General features: G+C 44.4%; 1 protein-coding gene across 4 annotated transcripts in view; it reads left to right on the top strand.

Annotated features, from left to right (window-relative positions):
* Positions 1-15130, top strand: part of Gpam (glycerol-3-phosphate acyltransferase, mitochondrial) — a 66144-nt gene extending 51014 nt beyond the window's left edge. For all 4 annotated transcript variants that reach the window (XM_004631532.2, XM_023715595.1, XM_023715597.1 and 1 more), the window contains exons 11-22: positions 49-261; positions 2037-2150; positions 3446-3531; positions 4327-4442; positions 6394-6464; positions 7200-7464; positions 8272-8414; positions 9507-9584; positions 10170-10310; positions 11180-11369; positions 12450-12508; positions 14269-15130. In XM_004631532.2, coding sequence (XP_004631589.1) covers positions 49-261; positions 2037-2150; positions 3446-3531; positions 4327-4442; positions 6394-6464; positions 7200-7464; positions 8272-8414; positions 9507-9584; positions 10170-10310; positions 11180-11369; positions 12450-12508; positions 14269-14385 — 1593 coding nt within the window. In that variant the 3' untranslated portion in view covers positions 14386-15130. The remainder of the gene's footprint in view (positions 1-48; positions 262-2036; positions 2151-3445; positions 3532-4326; positions 4443-6393; positions 6465-7199; positions 7465-8271; positions 8415-9506; positions 9585-10169; positions 10311-11179; positions 11370-12449; positions 12509-14268) is intronic.
* Positions 15131-24709: the final 9579 nt, after the last annotated feature.

Raw genomic sequence — 24709 nt, 5'->3', positions numbered from 1 at the left:
CATTCTAAGCTAAAGGATTTTAAATTCATGCTTTCCTGTTATATCTAGCACATAGTTGAGCTACTCCGGCAACAGCAGTTCTTGGAGATTTTCCTGGAAGGCACACGGTCCAGGAGTGGGAGGACCTCCTGTGCTCGGGCAGGACTTTTGTCCGTGGTGGTCGACACTCTGTCTAGCAATACAATCCCAGACATCTTGATAATACCTGTGGGAATCTCCTACGATCGGATAATTGAGGGTCACTACAATGGCGAACAACTGGTGAGACAATTACCTACGTAAAAGTTTTCTTTGCTTTTCACATTTTCTGTTGGCATTTAGATTTACTTTTAGAACCAGCTACCTGCATTTTCTCGGTGCTCACTAATTTCAGAGCATTGAACACAGGTGGGTGGGCGGGCATGGTGAGTATGCTTTGTCTCTGTTGTGAGCCTGGGAAGAATCTGTTGAGAGGAAGTGGCATGGCCGTGTGGTGGCTTACTCCCCCAGGCCACTGCTGACGTGATGACTTTAATGAACCTGAAGAACTGTGGCGTTGTATCAGCAAAGCATGATATATTAATGTGAGAAGTAATTTTTTTCAGTGCTTTTTTAAATCCAAGTCTAGTAGTTATCAAAGAATGCACAAGTCATGAGCATGCAGATGCAGTTGCGGTGCAGTGAACACGGCCTAGCTAGCTGGCTGTTGCATGAACAAGGAATAATATTATCGGGGCTGCAACACTTCCCCTGGCACCCTTCCTGCTGTCCACCCCTCAGGGATAACCGCTTGACCGAGTTCGGACACAGCAGATTAGTTTCGTCCATACCGAGCTTCACATAAATGGCTTAGTCTCCCCAGGCCACTGCTGACGTGATGACTTTTGTACTGCAACCCGTGCTATGGTGGGTTCTCCTCTTGGCATCTGGTTTCCATTGCTCAAGCCGAGATGTTGGTGCGATTCATTCACATTGCTATATAGGCTTGCCCTCTTCTCATAATTGTTTAGTACTCTAATGTGAATAAACTTCAATTTATTGTACTGTTTGAAAAAGTTTGTTTATAGTCATTCTTACACATTTCTTTTGGAAGTTACATGTTTTGCTGGTTAGTTTCCTAGAAAAGAATTGATAGAGAAAACAATGTATATGTATAATTGTGATGATATGTGTGTGCAGGGTTAGTAAATGCTGTCCATCACTTTAGCAGTTGGTAAGAAGTTGTTTTACTAGTTTGCACCTTCTACCAGCAGTATAAGGGTGCTCCAGGAATTTCATTTTGTTCTGCTTCAGCATGGAGGTCTTGGGCAAAGTGCTTATTTCAGAATTCTAGCTTCAAACTTATTAAAAGTCCAAGGATGCTTGACAACTATATAGGCTTAAGATATTAAGTGGTAGACTGAGGTGATTACGTGGACGGAATTCTTCTCCATGGGTGTCACTGTGTGTCCCTGATGTTTATTTACCCTGCTTGTTCTGTGTCTCGGGTTGTCACTGTGCCTTCTGTAGATACCCAGCAGATGCTTTCTAAATGAATAATGAGCTCAAAGGCCACTTGAAGCTGACTTTGGCCTTTAATGTTTAAAGTTAGGTATTTATACTCCAGTGATCAGCAGACCTCAGATCAGTGGCTTCTTTGGTATCTTATTTCTGTCTGAGAACTGAGAGCAGTGTTTCAGGGTGTAATGTCATTTTGCCCATCAGTGGCTTACAGTTATAAATCTGTGAGTTCTGTGAACACTGTACTAAATGAACTAGTGTTAAACGCTTTCCATTGACTGAATTACTCACCTAACGACATTTTGTCTCTTGTAGCATCTTTGAATAATAAACATTTTCTGACAGGTCTCAATTAATGAAACATTTATTTTTCTTCTGTATTCATTAATCTTCAAGATGAACCTATGGTTTCTATAAACAAATTCTTTGGAAAAAGAATATATAAATATATATGACATATATATATATACATATATATATATATATATATAAATGTTTATATATGTATATTAACTTTATTTCTTATAGTCTTGCTTTGTTTTTGCTGTTGAAATTAGGGCAAGCCTAAGAAGAATGAGAGCCTTTGGAGTGTAGCAAGAGGTGTTATTAGAATGTTACGAAAAAACTATGGATATGTCAGAGTGGATTTTGCCCAACCGTTTTCCTTAAAGGTGAGAATCTGTTGGAAAAAATACGCTAAACGCTGACCTGGAACAGAAACCTGGGCTTCTGTCCTGGCTCCATGCTTACTGCTGTGTGACTGGGGTCTCTGTTTGCTCTTCTGCAATGAGGACTCTTGTAAAGATGGCGCGTCATCAGCTTTCCACCAGAGCATGCCTGTCTTTGGAAGATCAGAGGCTCAACGCTCACTGCTATAAGCAGGGCAGAACTGATAGTTAGGGCGATGCTGCAGCCTCCTGAGCAGAATACAGGGCCCAGATGGCCCGAGAGTGTCATCCTCAGTAAGGTCTGGGAGTGTCAGCTCACTGAGGTCCTTTTAGATTCTTAAAATTTCCAGATTAGCCAGGGAGAAAGAAAAGGGTGGTAGGGAACCTGAGGGAAAGGAGCAGAGGGCTTCCTTACTTCTATTCTAGTCTTTGCCTCAGCTTTAAAAGGTTCTGCCTCTGTGCTGTCATGTTCCATGTTTTCTAGTCTTAAATGCTTTCAGCTTAAGAGGAACTTCACCATTTTTTGCCACATGTTCTTTGGTTTTTTATTTTTATTTTTAACTGTTGCCCAATTTTTCTGCTTTTTTTTTTTTTTTTTTTTTTTTTTTTGTTTTGTTTTATTGGGGATCAAACTCAGGACCTTGCATTTGCCAGGCAGGTGCTGTGCCGCTGAGCTACCTCCCTGGCCTAATTTCTCCACTTTAATACGGTTTGCTCTTGGAGTGAAGTTCTTTTTTTTTTTGTGCAGTACCAGGGATTGAACTCAGGACCTTGTGCTTGCCAGGCAAGTGCTTATTCTACTGAGCTATCTCCCTGTCCCAAACATTCTTTTATTTTGTGTTTTGGTACTGGGGATCGAAGTCAGGACCTAGTACTCGCCAGGCAGGCACTAAGCCGCTGAGCTATCTCCCCAGCTGAAGTTCTTTTGAACATTACGTGGCTCTCAGGTTGCTGCTTTGTCGTCAAAGAGTATCACTGGTACCGTTATTACTATTACTAATATTGGTACTGTCAAGTAATTGCCATGAAGATGTGACAAAAGTTAAAATTTTTCAATGATTTAATTTAAGCATCTTTCTGTTCTTTGTGTCTTCATTCCTTAAATTTCATGCTTAATATTCTGTGAATGTTATTCTGAATTTCTGAAGATTGTCTAGGATAGAGAACATATTCCCGTGCTCCGTAGCATGGCTTATGTATAAACAGTTTTAACCTTTGAAGATCAAAATATATTTCCTTCGTTAACATGAAAGTGAGACTGTAAGACTACTGATCATGATCCCCACTCCCTCCCCCAGGAGTATTTAGAAAGTCAGAATCAGAAGCCCGTGTCTGCTCCCCTCACTCTGGAGCAAGCGTTGTTACCAGCTATCCTTCCTGCAAGGTAAGGTTTGTAGCTTCGTTTGTTCATTCGTTTGTTTGTTCTTTCTTTCACTCAATTAACTATTATTTCTAATAATTGTGGGGAAAAGTAGATTCATTAACTTGATTAAGAACATGCTGCTCCTTACTCATTTCCTAACTGGAGTATTGTTTCTTTTGATATGATTAAGGATATTGAAGTGTGTGTGTGTGTGTGTGTGTGTGTGTGTGTGTGTGGTTTTTAAAATGTATTTAGGAAAGGGTCTATAGGGTGTACAGGGTCTCACTATCTTCTTTTTGAATTTTCCAGAATTCAGACTGAATTATAACTTAGAGAAATTTGAGATGATATTTTTCCTTTAATCAGTGAAGGTTCTAAGTTTTCAGACATGTCTTAAAACATGCTGCTTTGCTTTCTGCAGTGAATTTTGAATTTAATTATACCAATGGACTCCCTACTAATAACTAAATAACATACTTTACCTGAGAGTATGTTTAAATAATAAAGTATAGGGGGCCTGGCCCTAGCTCAGTTCTTTAAGTGACTACTTCCACAAACCTGTCAGCCTCAGGTTGCTGTAGTTTGATCCCCACAGTACTCTAGCCAGCCAGACCTGCCCTGCAGGCATTCGGAACAAAAAAAAAAAAAAAAAAAAAAAAAAAAGTATATTAGGGAAGGAAACAACCCATTGAAATAATCTGTGGCTTAAGTTAAAATTTGTAATAATTTAAAGTAGCCCGTCCATGTATAGATCACTCCATGCAGTTGCCCTGCAAAGCGGTGGGGCTGTAGGAGACTGATTTTAAATCTTTTCAGACCTAATGATGCTGCTGCTGAAGGCATAGACATGTCCAGCAACGAGGCCCGCAATGCAGCGGATGAAGCCTTCCGAAGAAGGCTGATTGCAAATCTGGCTGAGCACATTCTGTTCAGTAAGTAGAACTCTGCAGTCTTTAGTTCTGCAATTCAGGTTTGACATGGTGCCATGTACATCTCGTGGGTGTCAGAATCTGCTGAGGTTAGTTTGCCATTCTGGCCAGTTACTGAATCTCTCAGTGGTAAGAGGTAGAGTATTGGAAAGAAGGTGATATTGGGGGATTTGAGGGAGTAGGAGTAAAATTTCACCCAGCATTTTGTGAGCATTAGTTGCTCGTGTGGTAGGAGTTCTTGTCTTTTTATTTAACAGTTTTATCCAAATTATTTGTGGCCTCCTTTGCTTATGAGTGTGTTTTTCAACTAATTAGAGGTACAACTGGTACGTTTATATGTGTATGTCCCTTCCTCCTCTGACCTGATGAGTATTTTTATTCAGGAAATAATAAATAGCTCTCACACTAAGGTTGTGTTGTAGCTGAGGGGAACATAAACGGAGGCCTTTATGGTTCTGTACTCAGAGGGTTTCTGGTCTGCGTGGTGGAGTAGCAGGGCAGAAACACTGCACTTCAGCTCGGAGCCGAGGGTAGCGTGAGTTAGGCATCGCAAGCCTTCTTTCAGTGCAGCTTGTACCCCATCAGAGAGGCCGCTCGAAAGCCTGGACCTGTGTTCTGGTGCTAGCACTCAGCCAGCCCCAGGTCTTTTCGCCATGCCTGTGCCGACCCAGTCGTGGTGCGGATGCTGTGATGGAGGGCTGTTTCCTTCAGCTCACTCCTTCCATCCTGGCTCCTCCTTTTCTTACTTTGATTCCACCAGAGGACTCTTTTGCTTTCTGAGGTATTGAGGGGTGGAACTCAGAGCCACACAGATGCCAGGCAGGTGCTGTACTACTGTGCAGTGTCCCCAGCACGAAGTCCTCATTCCTAAGCATATCTGATTGTGTGTCTCCCCTGCCCATGATCTGGATGCAGAAAGTAATACATGTTAAGTATTGAAAAGTTGGATAGAGGTGAAGTAAGTAATAAATTTGCTACCCCAGTAGCCAGTGGTATTGCTGTCAGATCTCTAAAAATATTTCAACAGCTTTGTATTGTGCTATTTTCCACTGATGACACATTTTCTAATCTTTTAAAGACCTCTTCATAAATAGTATTTTTAATGATGTAAATATGGTACTTAATTTTTTTTTCAAACACTGAAAACTTCAATTAGGGGTGATTTGTGAATTCACTGTAATTGCTCAGAAAACTCATAAGTAATATTTCAAATTATTCTATAGAAATTCACATGGTTATCTGTATGATAATTTTCTACAATTCATAGTGCTTAGGGTGCACTTGGGTGATATCAAAGCAATTCTGTGCCCATCTTCATCTCTGGGCCAGGTAGGAGAGAGGGTGAAGCTGTATTGAGTACCCCCTGCTGTGAGTTCTTGCCTGGACCTTACTTCCTTCTCACATGGTGAGGTGTGTGGTATTTTTGAAACTGTGGCTCAGAAACTTATGTAATTTTTCCCAAGTTGTGAAATGAATTATAATTGAGGATAGGATTTGAGCCCAGGTTTTTTTGACCTCAAGTCTCCTTTTATTGTCTTTACTGCCCTGTCCTATTAAAGTGGGGAAGGAGAGTGAGTGAAAAATGCATGACAAAGGGGTGGCAAAGAGTGAGTGAAAATGCATGACGAAGGGGTGGCAAGCAGAGCTCTGGAACTGGTTGTCCTTTGGGTCTTGGTACTTGAGTGGAGGCCTCCTTGATCCTGCAGACCCTCATGCTCCGGCCTGCGTTGGTGCTGGACCTGGTGGACTGGCGTGTTGAATAGTAGTGTCTAAGGAGGCTCCATCTTCCCGACACTCAGGAATGGTGTGATTTTCTTTTGGAAAGCTGCAGTTAGAGGATATATGGTGGGAGGCTTTTATAGTTTTAAATGCTCCTGATTACAATTCACATGCCTTAAAAGGGCTTCAGCTATATTAGAAAATCATAGAACTAAGCTCTGTGTTTGCCTTGCAGCTGCTAGCAAGTCCTGTGCCATCATGTCCACCCACATCGTGGCCTGCCTGCTTCTCTACAGACACAGACAGGTAGGTACAGGCAGGTCCCTGGTGGCGCCTGAAGCCGGGGAATGCTTGTCAGCTGTTCAGACACTTAACGTAGCTTTGGACCTACCCAGCTAGTGCGGTGAGATAAACAGTGAAATAAGAGAAGGACCTGCCCGAAGGGGTTTACAAACTTGGTAGAGGAAAAGGGGTCCAGGGGGGGAAATGTCAGGTTATTTAATATATGTAGTAATAAGACATTCTTGGATAAATATAACTAAGGTGCACTTCACTGACACATTCTATGTCCTGGTAGTGAAGAGGCAGTACTTTGATTTGTATTTCAGATACAGAGTACCCTTTTGCAGCGCACTTGTCTAAGCTCTACTATGGGACAAATCATGTCTGTCTTATTCACAGCCATGTTCTCAACACCAGATAGTGCCAGTATATGGTTATCAAATATAATTTAAAAAAGAAGGGGATTTTTGCTAAAAACAAAAAAGCGCTTCTCATTGTCAGAATGCTTTCCCTTCTTTGTGTAGTCCTTCCATCCTCATGTCATGTGGTGTGGCTGAAGTAGTCTCCACCAGGTGGAATATCAGTGACAGTTCTGAAGCTTGAGGGTAGCTTTGATTTGCTCTACATTGGTGATCTGGGCCTGCTTCTCTAGGTGCAGAAGGACAAGCTGTGGGAAAGCCGGGGCGAGAGATCCTGGTCCCTTGGCCTTCTGGAAAGTGTGTTTTCTGCTGTGACGATGCGCCGTTTCTTTCTGTTTAGGGAATCGATCTCTCCACATTGGTAGAAGACTTCTTTGTGATGAAGGAGGAGGTTCTGGCTCGTGATTTTGACCTGGGGTTCTCAGGAAATTCAGAAGATGTTGTCATGCATGCCATACAGCTCCTGGGGAACTGTGTCACAATCACTCACACCAGCAGGAATGATGAGTTTTTTATTACTCCCAGCACAACTGTCCCATCCGTCTTTGAACTCAACTTCTACAGCAACGGGGTACTTCATGTCTTTATCATGGAGGCTATCATAGGTAGGTCAGGCCTGAACATATTCAGCCCTTTTCTTGGGAAGTAGAGAGGCCTGAAACACATCCCGGGGTGCACTCTGGAGGGTGGCCCCTGTCTGGAGGGTTGCACTGCTCTAGTTTTAGTGTGCAAATGAACATGTAACCAGTTGCCATGTCACCATTTCTGACTATGGCAGGTAGCTACTGAATTGACATTTGCATAGCAGCATACTTAGTATTGTGGAGGGGAGGTAGAAGGGCTTGCTGGTTAGAAGCTGAAAATCCAGAGATGACACCCAGGGCAGGGAAGATGCAAGACTCGGCCATTAGAGAACGTGCAGGAGAGAGAGCAGAGGGAATGAGCTCTCAGAAAGTTCTTTCTTTCTTTTAACATATTTAGTACAGGATTTGCAGGCTCTCACTACACAGATTGGACTTGTAGTTATCCTTCCTGGTTTTCAGTCTCCCAAGTGCTGGGATTACAGGTGTGTGCCACCATGCCCAGTCTCAATCACCATCTCGGGGGGGGGGGGGAGCAGAGCCAGCATAGCAGGCTGGGGATTGAACCCTGGCCCCTGTGTCTGCCTAAGCAGGAACTTTAATCTAATGAGCTATCATATGGCCAGCTCCTAGAAAGAACTTTGATGTAGTTTAGATCTTGGACTAAGGAGAATCAAATCCTGTGGGATTTTATTTGAAGTTCTGTAGCAAATGTGGGCCATTGTTTTTGATAAAGTAATACTCAAGGTAAACCCAAGTTATCAGGGCTAGTTGAAGTTTTCCTTGGAGATATTTGGGCAGTGACTTTATTATTGCCTTTTATTTCCTTAGCCTGCAGCCTGTACGCAGTTCTGAATAAGAGGGCCTCGGGAGGGCCCACCGGCCCCTCTGGCAGCATGGTGAGCCAGGAGCAGTTGGTGCGGAAGGCTGCCAGCCTGTGCTATCTGCTCTCCAATGAAGGCACCATTTCTCTCGTGAGTGAGGGCTCTTCCTGGTTACTTGGTGTCTCTCATTTGACATTTCATGGGAAAACATGAGCTGTCTTTATTTGTTACGAAACTCTTGGCTGTTCTTGCGAGCTTTTGCTCTCAGCATGGCTGTCAGTGCCCACCAAACCAGTTCAGCAGTAGCTAGCTCGATTGGCATCTGGCGCATCGCCCCATGAAGCCTTCATGCGGCTGAGGCGTGAGAAGACAGATTGTTGAGCCAGCTCAGTTGGTCAGAGCCCAAGTTCCTGTGCCTGTGCTGTGCAGGAGTCTCTGGGGCAGTGTTTGTCAATAATTAACTCACCCACCTGCAGTTGGTAAACCACAGGTGACGAGTGTCAGAGCCATTTTAATAGCCTTCTGTTTAATACCCCGTCAGTTTGTGACTAGGGAGCTGCGGTTCCGCAGTACAAGTGTGTGTCTGTAGCAGCACTTTTAGACATTTGGAAGGGGCACATATTTTAAGTAATGTATTTTCCCCCTCAAAATTGTCAAATAGAACCGTATTTTATTTGCATTCTAACATTCTCTTTCCCCGTGTGAGTGCGTCTTGGGCCTTTTATGAGCACCTAAGTTTGGAGTATAGCCCCTTTGCATCCTCTTTCTATGTGGTTGGTGGGTGGTTCTTCGTGGGGGAAGAAGCTGTTTTGTAGGATGTACGACTGGGTTCGCCCTGAGTTTTTGGAGTGCTGTGCTTTCTCCTTCACTATGTTTGTGAACTGTCTTTTCTGTAAGATGGGCTTTGCAGACAGCTTGTCTTACAAAAAAAAAGGAGCATGGCAGGTCCTGAGAAGCCACTCTGCCTAGGATTTGCTCCTCTAGGGGAGGAGACTGCGCTCGGCATCGCTCCCTGCTGGTGGTGCTGCGTTATGTGCGCTGCCGGTCGGGGGGGAAAGAGCTCTGCCCTGGTTGAGCCTTTCACCACTAGGCGTTTATCAAGAGTGAGCGCTGGAAATCACAGGGCTTGTGTGGAATTAGGCGACTGAGTGCATGGATTTGGTGGCTGCGTCATAAGCATTTGTCTTTGAGAAGAGAAGTGCAGAACAGTGACACTTAGGTTGCCATGACTTTTCTTTTCAGCCCTGCCAGACGTTTTACCAAGTTTGCCATGAAACAGTAGGAAGGTTTATTCAGTACGGCATCCTTACAGTGGCAGAGGTAAGAGGACGTCTTCCTTAATTTGTCATTTAGTTTCTTGCTCTTCATTTTCTTAAGTCACTATACCTACCAGTATTTTACTTAATAATTATGTATTCTATAGTCATGCCCAAATGAGAGGGGAGAGGAATAGCAAGGAGGACAGTAAACGTCTTTGGGGATTAACGTTTCAGTTTCTTTTGTCTAAGTGGTATTACCTAGCACACGTCTCAGAAGTTGCATTCTAAGATGAGATGTGCATATTGGTATGCTCACAGCCTGCACAAATGCATGTTCCTCTTAGGAGATTTTTAGCTTCCAGAGATTTAGTGAAGAGAGGAGGGCCTGGGGAGGTAGGTAGGTATCAGTTTAGAAGATGTGAGAGTATTTTTATTTGATCTGTCTTGTACCCACCTCTCCAAGCCTCTATATTTCTTCCTCCCCTGCTCTTGCTGGGTGGTTGTGAGCCTGGACAGGGAGGTGATGGGGATGGCTGAACCTCGGGAGGGGACGGAGAAGAAAGGCCTGCCTTGCCTGGGCTCCGGCCGGGCAGCTCTCCTCGTGTCCATGCATATTCCTTTACTGTTGGCCATCTCCTTGGCGTAGCAAGATGAGCAGGAAGATATCAGTCCTGGTCTTGCAGAGCAGCAGTGGGACAAGAAGCTTCCGGAGCCTTTGTCTTGGAGGAGTGATGAAGAAGATGAAGACAGTGATTTTGGTGAGGAGCAGCGAGATTGCTACCTGAAGGTACTTTGGTGAAGAACTCGGGTATTTCACAGTGATGAGGTGGCTCATAGTACAACTAGATGAGGTCGCACGCTGGTCCAGTCATTTGTATCTAATGCACCGTCTCTCCAGGCTGGTACCTTCTAGCTAGTTTGGAGATTGGTGAGTGGAAAGGAAATGAGGGTTGGAAAGTCAGGAGGAAGGAGGCCACAGATGGTCCCTTTTACAAAATGCACGGTGCCTGCTTATTTACCTGTGCTTCTGCTTCCTGTGAGGCAATATTTTTATTTTCAAGTGACACTTAGAAACTATTTGAGTATTATCAAATTCGGGAGTAGGCAGTGGTCTTGCTTCCACACATGAAGAGGCTTAAGTGAGCCTGTGTGTCTTGAGGGGGACAGTGAGAGGCACCTTTTACTATGGCCTTACCCCTCCATGGTGCCAGACTGCGGTGAAGGCCCAGGGAGGGCAGAGAGTGGGAGCCGGGGAGGGCCTGAGGTGGTCTTGGTGGCCCCGGGTATACTTGAGTGGCTGCAGAGCTCAGCCTCAGCAGCAGCTATTTTCAGTCATGACAGTGTGTCATAATCATGTCATTCAGTTATGAAAAGGTCTTCTAGGTGATCAAGGAAATCAAGCTTCAAACACTAAAAGTGAATGATTGCATGAAAGAACAGGATCAGCCATTTTCATCAGTAGTTGCTATTTTCAGCGTCAGTAGTTATAGTTACTTACCACAGATTCTCGCAAGAGGAGCAGTAGGCTACTTGCGTGTAGTGCTGTGTGAGTGGTTACCTTCTCACCTGCCTGGTTCTTTAAAGAACATCCTTGGCAGCTTGCTTTACATCTCTTGTTCCTTCCCTGCGCCCTCATCTCTTCTCTTGCGCCCTCAGGTGAGCCAGTCCAAGGAGCACCAGCAGTTCATTGCCTTCCTGCAGCGGCTCCTTGGGCCCTTGCTGGAGGCCTACAGCTCTGCCGCCATCTTTGTTCACAACTTCAGTGGTCCTGTTCCTGAGCCTGAATATCTGCAAAAGCTGCACAAGTACCTGCTAACCAGGACAGAAAGAAATATTGCAGTTTATGGTATGTTAGGGAACCTTTTTGACCTCTTTTTAAAACTGTCAAAAAATGTTATAGAAATCTATTTATAGAAAATTAGAAAAATGCAGACTTATCCTGGCATCTCTGTAGATCATTAGTGTTATCTGCTTTGATATGTCGTATTAAATTAAACAAGTTATAGACTCTTCTATCGGGCTTTCCTCACTTAACATTGTTTGTGAGGTTCATCCATGTTGGATGCAGTTTTTTTTCCTGCTGTGCTGCGTTCCGATGCATGTTCACCACATTGTACTCATTCTGCTGGTGATGGGTGTTTGGGTTGTTGCAGCTCAGGTCTGCTGGCATAGAGGGCTGTGTGCGCGTTCTCTTTGTGTTGGTCGTATGCACGCCTCTGTGCAGATACAGGGATGGAATTGCCTGGGTGTGGCCTGTGGGCCTGTTCAGCTTTGGTAGGCACCATAGGTGCTGTGCCAGCTTGCGTTCCCACAAGACGTTTCAGTAGCTCCACACCTGACCATCTTGTAGAGTGTTGCCGTTTTGTCGTCTTTTTTCCAAGAGTAGTGTTTGGTGCGCAGATAACATTTTAGATAGTTATCCTTGAAACTAAAATTATGTTGAATCAAATTTTAGAGCAAGGGGGATCTAGAGATAATTTAGTCATTTTACTATTTGGATGAGGAAACCGAGTTCATATACCTTGTTGATGGCCAGACATGGGTTTAGAATTCTTGTTACCTGACCCGTAGACTTGTGCTGCTTTTGGCTTCACGGGTAGAGGGGTCATTTATGTGTCACTCTGAAGTCCATAGAATGTATACACCTTGTTTTCACAAACCCTGTGGGAAGAATGCCTTAGGTAGCTCTCTTTCCTTCCCTCCCTCCTTTCTCTCTGCTCCCTTCAGCTTCTTAAAAGACAAGAGTAGGTTTAAAGAAACAGCAGATAATTTGGAAGTGGCCTCAGAGGTGTCCAGTAGCAGAGGTGGAGCTTGCCCGGGCTGCTGGCTCCTCTCTGCTGCACATGCACGTGCAGATGGCTCCGGACACTAGGACTGCGCTCACACTGGACCTGCACACTGACTGGGTTTTCTCGCTTCTCTGCAGCCGAGAGTGCCACATACTGTCTCGTGAAGAATGCTGTGAAGATGTTTAAGGATATTGGGGTAGGTGTTTACTGTTTATGCCAAAGACACTGTGCTCACTCTTGTTCCTAGATCATGTGCTTGTCTCCCTCTGTGCTGGAGGGCACCTCAGGAGAAGCCCTTTCTAATAGTTCTGGTGAGAGGACTTGGAAACAAGGATGGCAAGGAGCAGGCTGAAGGAGATGCCCTTCAGCATGGATTTTTTGACTATCCCTGAATTTTGCTGGTTTTACGTTTATTCCTTACTGTTTATATGTAATAGATATTGGTATGTTTCAAGGTGCTTCTGCAAGTTTGGCTTTTAATTATTCATTTTTAAAATCAGATTTATTGGTACATTTTAGATGGATGTAATGATCACATTCATCATAGAGCATTAGCCCCACACCTGACATAACGTGCTTTTTCTCCCATTCCTCTGTGCTCCCTTCCATCCCTCCTCCCTCCCCATTTACAGAAGCTTTGCTTCCCGGTTTTTCTTTTTTTCTCACTCTTTTTTTTAACTTTTCTCCTCTCTTCTGCCTTGTTCCGCTTGAACCTTTTCTATGTCACAATATCTAGTGCCCAGTTTCAGTCCTTATTTACACTTTCTGCTTCTCACACCAGGGAAATCGTGAGGTATTTACACACATGTGTCCAGTTTATTTCACTTGAGAAGACGCACTCAAGGTGCACCTGTTTCCTGGAACTGTCTTGAGCATACCCTTCCCTAAGGCAGCGCGGTCCTCCACAGTGTAAGCCAACCACAGCTGTATCCGCTGATGGGCGCTTGAGCTGTTTGCAAGATTGAGCTAGTGCAAACAGTGCTGCTATAAAGATGGGCGTGCCTGTATCGATGTGGTGCGATGCTTTTAATTCTTCTGGGCAGATTCCCAGAAGGGGAATGGCTAGGTTGAATGGACTCCAGTCCTAGTTTTCTGAGGAATCTCCACACGGATTTCTTTTTTTAAATTTTATTTTAATAATTTATTTTACTGAGAAAGAAATAGCAATGAGACAGTTCCAAAACCGATTAGTAGGATACTTTCAGTAATTAATACATTACATATTGTTTTCTTCATAGTGGTTATTCATAGTATAAGATGCACACAGGATATCCTGTCTACAAACACTATTAGTACAAATCTTTCTATTCAGTGAATTAAGAGAAAGTAGCTGTGTATCTGTCCTATTTTGAATACACATATACAAAATGGCCCTTCATTTGTATCCCTTTTTTGTTTAGTTTTGTCAGAGATGGGTATTCCATTGTCATTTAAATATTGTAGGTGTGTGAATTCAGCAAAATATTCCAATATAGTCCAGTAGTCCATAATAGTAGTCCACATGGATTTCTGCAGGGACTGCACTAATTTGTATTCCCACCACAGTGGAGAAGGGTTCCATTTTTTCCAGAATCCCTCCAGAACTTGTTATTACTTAGCTTTTCATCATTCTGTATGATTTTTGGTTGTTAACATCAACCCTTGCACTTTTACTAGTATTGGCAGGAGTGTTCCAGGTCCCCTCACTGTGGCATTCCCTGGGGGACATGTAGCAACAAGTGTGAAGCATAGTGTACTGATTGAACGTGGGGCAGCCCCCCCATAGCTGCACGCACCCTCCTCGTGTGCACACACGTGTCACAGCCACATTTGCTGCCCATAGCCCTCGGCTTCGTGGGCTTTTACTGCCTTTCAGAGTCTAGGACACAGTGCAGTCAGGCTTGGTGACAGGAATGTTCACTTCCCTTTTTTTTCTTTTTCTTTTTCCTTTTAATTTACTCTAAGTTTTCTCTTCAGGTTTTCAAAGAGACCAAGCAGAAGAGAGTATCTGTTTTAGAACTGAGCAGCACTTTCCTACCTCAATGCAACCGGCAGAAACTGCTAGAGTATATCCTGAGCTTTGTGGTGCTGTAGGTGAAGGGCTGGAGAGAGCCCCTCGCATGCTCATCCTCTGGCCTCACGCCCAAACGCCCTCGCATGACCAGGCCTGCCCTGTGCTGAGGTGACTTTCCGGAAGACAAGTGCCTTCTCCCTCTGTGGACTGTGCTCGTCGCGGCCCGAGACGCAGTGGCCTGTGGATAACACTGTGGAGGCCTCTGGCCTCTGTCTGCAGCCCGTAATCAGTAGGTTTCTAGATGACGTCTCAATAAATTATTTTGAAGTTTATTAAAGATTTACATTTTAAGTACAACTTTTAAGGACTAATTGCTGTGATGGACACAGAAGTATGTGCTAGAACTGAATCCTGTGTAGGATTCATGATGCTGTTGGGTAATTCATTGTTATATTTTCTGATTAATGGTTATTATCTCCTTTAAAAATAATGGAATCATCCATTCACTCTTTTTCAATCTTACATTTGTCAATAACGGCTGAATTCCGAATGGGAACCCAGAGCACCTTGTAGATGAATGGGCTGGGGACGTTGTGCCCAGGTATTAGTGCAGTGTTCTTTGCAGTCAGATTTAGGAAGCATTTAAGAGCTACATGAAAACAGGCAGTATTAGTGTAGGTCAGGAATTGAGAGATTGTTATCAGCTAGCCAACATCAGGAGATAAATTTGGCTGGCAAAATTCAAGGTAAAGCTGGGCATGGTGACGCACGCCTGTAATCATAGCACTTGGGAGGCTGAGGCAGGAGGATCATTGAAAGTTTGAAACCAGCCTGGGCTACAAAGTGAGCTCAAGGTCAGCCTGAACTGCATAGCAAGACCCTGTCTCAAAAAAAAAAAAAAAAAAAAAATCAAGGTCAAGTTGGCCTGAAAATTGGCACAGAAAACTGATGTTTGTTGAAAAAGTGCCATTGAGTTTTAAATGACCAGCGAGTCTTTAAAAATGCTCCTGTTTTACGTTAGTACCCTTTTTCGCCCCTTGGGTCATAGCTACTGCCTTGGCTAGGTACAGCTTTTGTTTCTTAGAAATCCTCTAACCAAAGGTCAGGAGTTCTAGTTTGGTTAGCTCAGCGTGTTGTCCTCTGATCTCAGCCGGTACCTGGCTGCAGACCACTGACCCAGGGCTTTCTTGTGCTGCACACAGAGTGTCCCCTGCACCCTGCTCTGGGTGACAGCTGTTCACTTGTGTAGTGTACACTTGAGTGATGTGTACAGCGAACTACTGATTGGCAAATGGTTGGAGGCATTTATGGATTTTTAGCTTTGAGGAAAAAAATCATGTTTCTTAAGAAATTTATACTGTTTAAATGCCTAAGGCCCAATGCCATGTATAGGTAAATAATTATAGAAAGGTGCTTGCTTTTAATGGATAGAAAGAAGTGTTCTTGTGAGGCAGGAGCATAGTTGGTAATTATGGTAGTTATGGTGATAATGATTGCATAATGTTAAAATTTTTTTCTAATAATTCACTGTCTCATCACAATATCATGAAACGAGTTTTTTCTGATGACTGTTGCAAAATTCTTTGGAGTCATATAAAACTATTGAGAATTAATTGTGCTTTCCTAAGTTTGGATTTTAAACACTAATAATACCTTGTAAATCGTGTATGTTGGGAGAGGGATACTGAGTGATACTTCCCACTGTATGAAATAATCTTGCTTGAAACTCGTGACGATGCTGTGCTGTTGGGAGCCCCTTCTGCTCGTCTCATGTTCTGTGTGTAAAATACATATTTTCATGTTTGTGTGACTCATGTACTCTTAAGTCACTGTAAGTTGTAACCCCGATAATTCTGAGTGAGCTATTGACCTTTGAACTTTGTGTTTTCTAACCTAGGGTAGAGGAACACTTCCTTGGCCTGTTCTGGGGTTGCCCAGGGAGGCTTGTTTGTCCCCCAGCGTGTTTAACTGGAGAATCAAATGTTTCACTAGTCTCCCTGTCTACCTGCCTGCCTGTCTGCCCCCGCTTTTCCAGTCTTCTCTTCCTCCCTCCTTTTCTCTTGTCTTCTCTCCTTCCTTGTCTATTTCTTTCTCTCTTTTTTTTGTCCTCTGAGCTGTGAATCCAGGATCACACACTCTGAGCTGGAAAGCCAAGGCCAGGACTGGCTCCCCAGTGGACGTCTGCTCTGCCTGTTCCTTCTGCAAAGAGCTGCTGCTTTGCCAGCCTGAAGTGAGAATCTGTAGCTTCTCTAGCTTTATTCTTTTTAGTTGTTTTCAAAAAAAATTGAATCACATGCTTTGGGGAATGCAGTTTGCGAGCTCTTTCGCCACTCAACTCACTGTGAGGATAAATACGCATGCTTTTTCGTAATTCACTGGTGCTTTGAAACCTTTTTTAAGGAAGAAAAATCTCAACCAAAGTTATGCTCATCCAGACAAGCTGACCCTTGAGTTAATTTTAGCACAATTCATTCTTCAGTGCCTCATTGCTGGGGAAGAAGTCATCACAGTAAAGCTTCCAGATAGCACTGTTTTGCTAATAGATTAAATTCTCATTGTTTCATCACAGTGAATGGCTTTCATGTTAATCAAACTAGGTGCTTGTAAATAATTTATTACAGTTTACTCTATTGCATTTCTGTACAACCGAAATGCATGCCCTTCAGGGGAAAACTGTGAGTCAAGTTTAAGAAAAAAAAAACAGTGAGCAATATGAAAGTGCATTGTTTTTAAAAATGAGAATGTCTTAAGTAATTCAGAAGAAGTGAGGATTTTTGCTCTTTTAAAAATCTAAGAGAAGGCAAACACAGAATGAAGAGTGTGGAGTAAGGGACCGAGAAAGCGTTACGTCTTCCTTCTCAGCCCTGTTAAATCTCATGAAGTCCTGAGGTTGAGTGGAGAAAATACATCTGGGTGTCATGAATGGAAGTTCAGATTGCAGGGTTTCCCACAGCCCCGAGGAGAGGAGGAAGTACTTCCCACATCCCTCCAGGTAACATGAGCGCTCTGTAAGCTGCACTTTGTACCAAGTGCTGCTGGGAACTGAGCTTGCACTCGGCAACTTACAGTCCACTTTAGCATGATCCGGGCTCAGCCTTGGCAGTGAGTAGCCTGTTTAACCCAGGATTTCCCAAACTATCTTGACCTCAGGACCTTTTTCCCTTTGGGGACACTTCTGTACCTCTTTCTAGTATCCTGTGGAAAACATTTTGGGAAACATTACATTAGGTAGTTCTTTAAGGAGACCAGAGAATATGAACAGGTGGCACTGAAGCAAAGCTTGCTTGCACTTTGTAACATGCAATGTTGCATTGAATGGATGTATTTTTTTCTCCTCTGGAAAGAATAAGCACAGAAAATTATAATATAGGTGGACCTCGCACTTTCCTGTGATGGAAAGACCAGCCGTCAATAACCCTGGCTTTTTTTTTACTGAAAATAGAATTAATTAATATAAAGAGTAATTGGGGTTAATAATGTAACTCAGATCTAGAAGAAAAATTGCATAATAGAATGAGATTTTTATCCTAGATAGTTCTAGTGTTTAGAAATGATAGGATCTATCACTGATGTTTATAAGACTATGATACATAAATCAATTTTTTAAAATACTCTTTTTAGGAACCTGAGAGTTGCCACCTGGCATTTTAGTTTAATACAAACTAATGATTGCTTTGAAAGAAACTCTTGACCTTATTTCTAGTTAAAGGGCTAAATGTCTTGATGGAAGATGTAAAAGCTTTTGTTGTATAAAGAAATGTTAGTGTTGTAAAAAGAACTACTACAAAGTATTGTAAAATAATGCTGTGTGATTTTTGTGAGTGAAACTTACTTGGAAATGATTTTTATGCCTGATAATGTATTGTGAGAAGCACAGAAATGTAGTTTTGTTTTAATAAACTGAAAAAGGAAGTTGTTCTGGAAGTCTTGGTTTTGTACTTGAAAGTTTATTACCTAATTCATTGTATCAGTTGCTCTTACTCTACTTTACTTGGGACTTTATTAAAATGCTAAAAGATACAATCTGACTTGAATTCATGAGATCACAGTTTGTGACTTTTTTAAAAAATAGTTTCAGGGAGAAAAAAAAATTCAAAAGAAGGTAATAGAGTAGCAATGGTTAATACTTTACCTGTTGTCATCTTTAAAGTAGTTACTTAGAGTATAAGATATAGACATCTAATTGTCCAAGCAGTATGGGCACAAACCTTTCTTTTTAATGAATTAAGATGAATTAGTAGGGCCGGGGAGATGGCTCAGTGGAATAAGCGCTTCCCTGGCAAGCGCAAGGGCCTGATTTTAATCCCTGGTTCCGCAAGAAAAAAAAAAAAAAAAAGATGATTTAGTAGTATAGTTATCTTAGCTGTCATATGTGTGATATGATTATCATGTCTGTGCTAGTTGAGATGGTTATACATACGTATTGGCTTCCCCTTCCTTTCTCCTTTGTACAGTTTGTGATCTTTCCTGACCCACATTGCCTCAAATGAGATCGGAAATTTGGATACAGAAACATCCACATCTCAGCTGTGTTTTTCCTTTGCTCAGTAAATACATCATATTCTCTGGGTCCCTGTAAAGACTCCCTTAAACTTGATGTTTCTCTATTACTTATATATATTTAAGATGATAAAAAATATACCAATGTGTTCATTTTCCCTGCTAGTTTATAAGTTACATACATATATATATATATATATATATTATTTTGTTATTATTAATTTTATTTATTTACTTTTTATTTTTTATTTTTTTCCTTAAATGAGAAAAAGTGTGTGCTCCATCATGGCGCCGGTGTTCTGGGGCTCTCCCCAAAGCACAGCCTGCCTTCAGCACGCATCCTCTGCTGCACATGTCCCTGCCCAGTAGGGGCTCAGCCCTGGGCCTGCCCAGTCCTCCGGTCCTGCGGTCCTGCGGTCCTGCGGTCCTGCGGTCCTGCGGTCCTGCGGTCCTGCGGTCCTGCGGTCCTGCGGTGTGGCTGTGCCGGTGCCCTTCCTCTGGGCACGTTCATTTCCTCGGCGTTTGCGGCTGCCCAACGTCCCTCTGCTCCACTGTAGTGGGGTGCTGAGGTTTCCAGTCCCTTGATTCTTTAAGTAGATATTGGTTTTGAAGGCTCATATGCATGTTGAGCCTACTTGCTGACTTTAGTTCTTGTTCTCTTTTGGAATCCTCTTTGGCCTTCTGCACGCCTACCTAGTGAAGCTGTACCCAACCTGACGGCATCTTACCACCTCACACCGTGTCTCTTCCCGAGATGCTGCCCGTTGTGCTGTCTGCGCCCTCGCCGCTGCGTCTGTGTTCCCCTCCAACTTCTCCCCCACCCCTTTCTGCCTTCTCTCCCTGACCAGGCAGTGCTGGTGCCAGATCCTCAGGCACCATATTAAAATATTAAAATATTAAAATATTTTTAAATATTTTTTTTTTCAGTTTTGTCTGGAATTTGTTTTCTCTAAAAGCGCCTACATTTTACATGTTGGTTCAACAAAGTGGATTAGATACCAGGACTTGAATGTTTAAATTAGAAATTTATTATAGTAAAAGATGTCATTAATCACCCTCAACATGTTCCCTCGCCCTTGCTTCAAACACTTGTTCCATGTTCTTGCTACTTTTTGAAGCAATTCTGGAAGTTCTCCTTTCTGTCTGTCTTTAGTTGAGCTTGTTGTGGCCGCCTCAGAGTCCTGACCTGATTCACAACTTTATTTCTGGTCGTTTTGACTTTGGGGAGACTCAGAAGTCATACTGACATAGGCATGGTGTCAGTTCACCAAATGATGTAGGGGAAATGTTCTAACTCCCAACCTGTTAGATGTCAGGTTCACCAAGTTCATGTTCCCCAAAGCTGAGTAATGAATTCTAAGGAACAACAAGGTTAAGAGTAGGAAATATTTATTGAGAGGGAGAGAACGAGAGTTCCTGAGAGGCAGAAGTCAAGTGTTGTCAATGAGCCCCCTTCACAGAAGAGCTTTTATTTGTTGCCAGTGAGCCCCCTTCACAGAAGAGGTTTTATAGAGCCAAATCATGAGGCAGGAACAATGTGGGTTAAAGCTATAATCAATATGATTCTAAGTATAACTGCTTAGATAATGTTGATCCAGTGGGGAAGCAAGTCACATAGCAAGCGTGCATGAAAAGAGCAACATTTCAGGAAGGGCTGGATTGGGGGTCTTGGCTACCCACAGAGGTGACTGATGTCCACCTAGGCTTTATTGCACCAGGAGTTATCACTTATGCCTGGGGAGGCTTGTAGGCCAGGTCACTCTGTCTTTATCTTGAGGCCTGGCATCCAACAGATGCACCTCAGCTGCGGTTGTAATGTGGCTCCCTTGCGGGCCTGTCCCTGTCTGCCTCCTGTGTTTCTACCTAACTCAGCTATCCAATGAGTAAGGTGGGTGAAAGCCCTGGGATGTCTTAATGAGTCCGCCTTTCCATTGGACGGCATTCTGTAGCAGAATATGCCACATTTTTCATCTCAACTTGTGAAAACACTTTCTGTAAACTGAAGGCACCGAGGGAGGTGAAGGTGCACCTTGGTCGTCTGAGTTGAGCAGGAATGGTGACTTGGGCCACCCTTCAGTGAGGGGCACTGGGGGCTATGTAGCCCTTGAGCACTTGTATCAACCTTTGATGTTTCTCGTGTCTAATGGAGTAGTGTTAAGGCAAGCTAGTGCTGGTCACTGTCAGCTTTAAAGCTACCTGTGCCCGGAAGTGATTAGAATATTCTTCAGTTCCAGGCCCAAGAGAAGACACAGGAGAGGCTCAGGAAAACCAAGTTGGCTGCACTGAGCTAGAGCCAGGCAGCCTGGGCATGCCGTGGAGGGCCCCGTGGAAAGGGCATTTGTGTGGGCAGGAGCAAGACAGACCATGGGAAGGATTAGGTCAGAGCCCTTCCTGGGTTTTTTGTGGCAAAGGTAGGGCAGGATAAAACGTGTAGGATCAGGAGCTTGGCTACCGATGGGGCTGAAGCATGGGCATGGTCCCTAGGTGTCTGGCATCTGTCCCTGGGATGGGTGAAGCAGAGGAATAAAGCCTCCTGGGATATCTCAGTGAGGCTCTGGGGGGCAAATGTCCCCACTTTGTCTTTCTGCTTCTAGGTGTGCATGGTGGGGAAAACAGGCCTGGCCTGGGTCAGATTGTGACAAAGGATCTCTCTGGGCTGTCCAGTCCTAGAGGTAGAAGGACAGGAAATTGAGCTCTGGCAGAGAAGTTAGCTGTCATTAGTATCTGGGCCCCAAGTTTTGCAGAAGAGAAAATTCCTTGTCCTCAGAGACTGTTGATACACTCTGGATCAGAGCTCGTTTGACTCATTCCAGCCCATGGGGGAGAGGGGACACAGAGTGCGCAACAGTGACCCCCTCCCATCCCATGCAGTAGAGCTCACCCATAGCTTTCGTGTGGAGCTTGACACATTTTATATTTTTATGGAACTGGAAGGCAGTTCATTGGCTGCAGCAAAACGGGGTGCTATATACACTCAGACCTAGGACTTCCTGGGCTCCAAGAGTAGGCAGTGTACTAAGAATGCCCTATGCCACCCTCAGGAAGGTGCGGTTAGGTCCATTTTATGCACCGTAGATCTGAGGCTCAAGTAGAGTTTGAGGAAGACATCTGGCCAGGCAGAGATCAAATTTGCTTTTGATCACCGTGACCCACTTCTTGAGGTTAGCAAACGGCCTCCAGCCTGGAACCCCGAGAAGCATGGGAGCACTGCAGGGCAGAGCAGTGACAGGCTCAGGGTGGATAATGTGGGTCAGGGGCTTTGTGGACGTCCTCTGCCACTGCCAGTGCATGGACCGAGAAGCAGGAGCGCCTCTGAGGTCGCCGGTGGCTGCGATGAGCCCCCCATCTATTGCATCTGTGTGACACTGAGCCAAGGCTCAGCAAGGATTAGCATGTGATACTGTTTTTATTACTGCATGTGCCAGGCACGATGTTGGGCGTGGGTGATTGTCCTGAAAACTCTGAAAGGAAACAGTGTCAGCAGGTAGTCAAGGTCTTGCTGCTGGTGAGAGGTAGGGCTGGTTTTCCAAGTTGGTTTTCAGTGTTGTGTTTTAAAAGGCTTAGTGGGGATACGGGACTGAGTGAGGATGAGGATGCCTGCTGGGTCCCCATCTGGAAGAGAAAACAAATATGCTGAGATGCAAGTTGGAGATGGGACTTCCTTGGGAGATACTGAACACAGAGCAGGTGGCCATTGGGCTTGCTCCAAAGTCTGCCACTGTGCTCTGTGTGCATTGGGAAGCTCACCTGTCCCCAGTGGCTAGGGGAGAGGTGGCGACCCCACCCCATCCTCCAACACTGGGCTGCTCCCTTGGCTGCTATCTTCAGAGCCAGGAGCACACCCTCCTCTCTAAGGTGGCAAGGAATCACTCGCAGACCTGTACTCCTGCGGTGGCAGTTGTATTACGGGGCCACAGCTGCACGAGGCCTTACGACCCTGCATGGCAGGCCACCTTTTACGCAAACTTTCTTTCTATTTCTGGATCAGGAATTTTTTTCAGCATTTTCAGCATAACAGGTGACTTCCAGTCTCATTAACTTGCTTTTATGGCCTTCTCTCACTGCAGACACAGATCAGGCAAATTAATATGGAAACTATGCTTCAAATGGGCAATGGAACATGGTCTTTGTCTTTAGTTAGGAGGACACTTAATTTTTATTGCCCCAAACCTTTCCATTAGGTGTTTCTCTGAAAATTCATGTGCTTCCCTGAACTACTGACCCAGGAAGGTCAGCTTGAAGGGCATGTTCTGTGGTTGCTGTTTTAATTCAATTTTATTAATAATTTCCAGAAAGGGGGTGAGGGTCCCATGGGCACTGGGAGGGATCACAAGGTGACTGATGCCAAGCCCTTGGTGGCTGTGTCAACTCACGCACCCGAAGGCAGGAGATGCCACGCGCTTAATATATTCCCAACAAGCTGTAAAGAAATTGACTTTCAAAGTTACAAAATAGGGCCGGCCTGATAGCTCAGCAGACTAAAGCCTGCTTACGCAGAGTGAAGTGGCTGGGGTTCCACCCCTGGCCTGCTGTGCCAGTCCCGCCTCTAGGGGTCACTGAGACGGCGACTGAGACTGGGTGTCCTGGCACATACCTGTAATCCCAGCGCCGGGGAGGCTGAAAACAGAAGACTCACTACAATCTGACCTATGTAGTGAGACCCTGTAGACCCTATACTAAATACATTAAAAACAAAACACTAACAAAAGAATTTTAACAGTAACTGCTTTGCTGTCTAAAGAAACTTTCTTGTAGGTCCACGAGCAGGGACTGGGGTTTGATCGCGTGCACCACCTGTTGCGCAGGCCCCACCCCTAGGCACGCTGAACCGGCCACTGAGACCCGGCGTGGTGATGCATGCCTGTAATCCCAGCACTGGGGAAGCTGAAGACAGGAGGATCCCTACAAGTCGGAGCTGCCTAGTGATCCTCCTCGTCTACCAAATACATTGTTTAAAAAGTAACTTTCTGGCGAGGTCTTCAGTAACATGACTTTCATCAAGTGTACAAGTTGGAGTTGGTACTTAGGTCTAGGAGTCTGGGCACACTCTTGATCTCTCTCTTTCCCCTTTGTAAATTAGGATGAATAATGAAGACCTCGCATCTGTCATGGGAGCCCAGGGGAAGCCCACTGAGCCGGCGCGAAGGCCTTAAAGGTGTGACATCCTTTAAGTGTAAAGATGGGCTTCTGGCCTGGGTTTTCTGGAGGCAGAGTTTTTTTTTTTTTTTTTTTTTTTTTTTTTTTGTGGAACCGGGGATGTATTTTTTTTTTTTTTTTTTTTTTAAATGTATTTGGGGAGGAAGAGGATGCAAAGGGCAGGCAGGGACCTCACCTGGAGCAAGGCTCATGCTCTTGGGCCAGGACCACACCCAGGGAAGTGCCTTTCTGCTGGCGTAGTTGGCGGAGGCAGATACAGAGCCAGCCGTGGGAGACCAGGTGTGGCTGAGGAACCTCATAGTGGATGACCTCTGACCGAGCCTTGGAGGAAAGGTGAAAACAGACAGTGGGCAAAAGAAGCCTTCCAAACCCTCCCCTGACAATCTAGTCTGGCAAAGCCACCAAGCGCGCAGGAGTCCTATGTGCACGTGGCCACACATGCCAGGCATTTCCACCTGTCTTAGGAGCTTGAAGTTTCAAAGAAATGCAGTCATGCTCACGAAGCTGGTATGTTCTTCTGCGGAAGCCCAGCCCAGCCCTTGTTAAAGCCACTAGCACACCAGGTGGCCCCGGGGCTGCTTTCTGCATGGAGTCCGGGCTTGCAGATGCAGGCAGACTCTTCAGGAGGAGGGGGTCTTTTCCGTTTCCTACCCTTGCTCTTAACCTAGTATGCCCTGGCACAGGCCACAGCCTGGAGTTATTTTAATCATTGGCCTCATGCAGCTGTGTTTTATTTTCTCAAATGGA

Source organism: Octodon degus, unplaced genomic scaffold, assembly GCF_000260255.1.
Source record: "Octodon degus isolate 3935 unplaced genomic scaffold, OctDeg1.0 scaffold00042, whole genome shotgun sequence".
Taxonomy (NCBI): domain Eukaryota; kingdom Metazoa; phylum Chordata; class Mammalia; order Rodentia; family Octodontidae; genus Octodon; species Octodon degus.
Note: the sequence above shows the minus strand (reverse complement) of the source record. Positions and strands in the feature narration are given on the sequence as shown.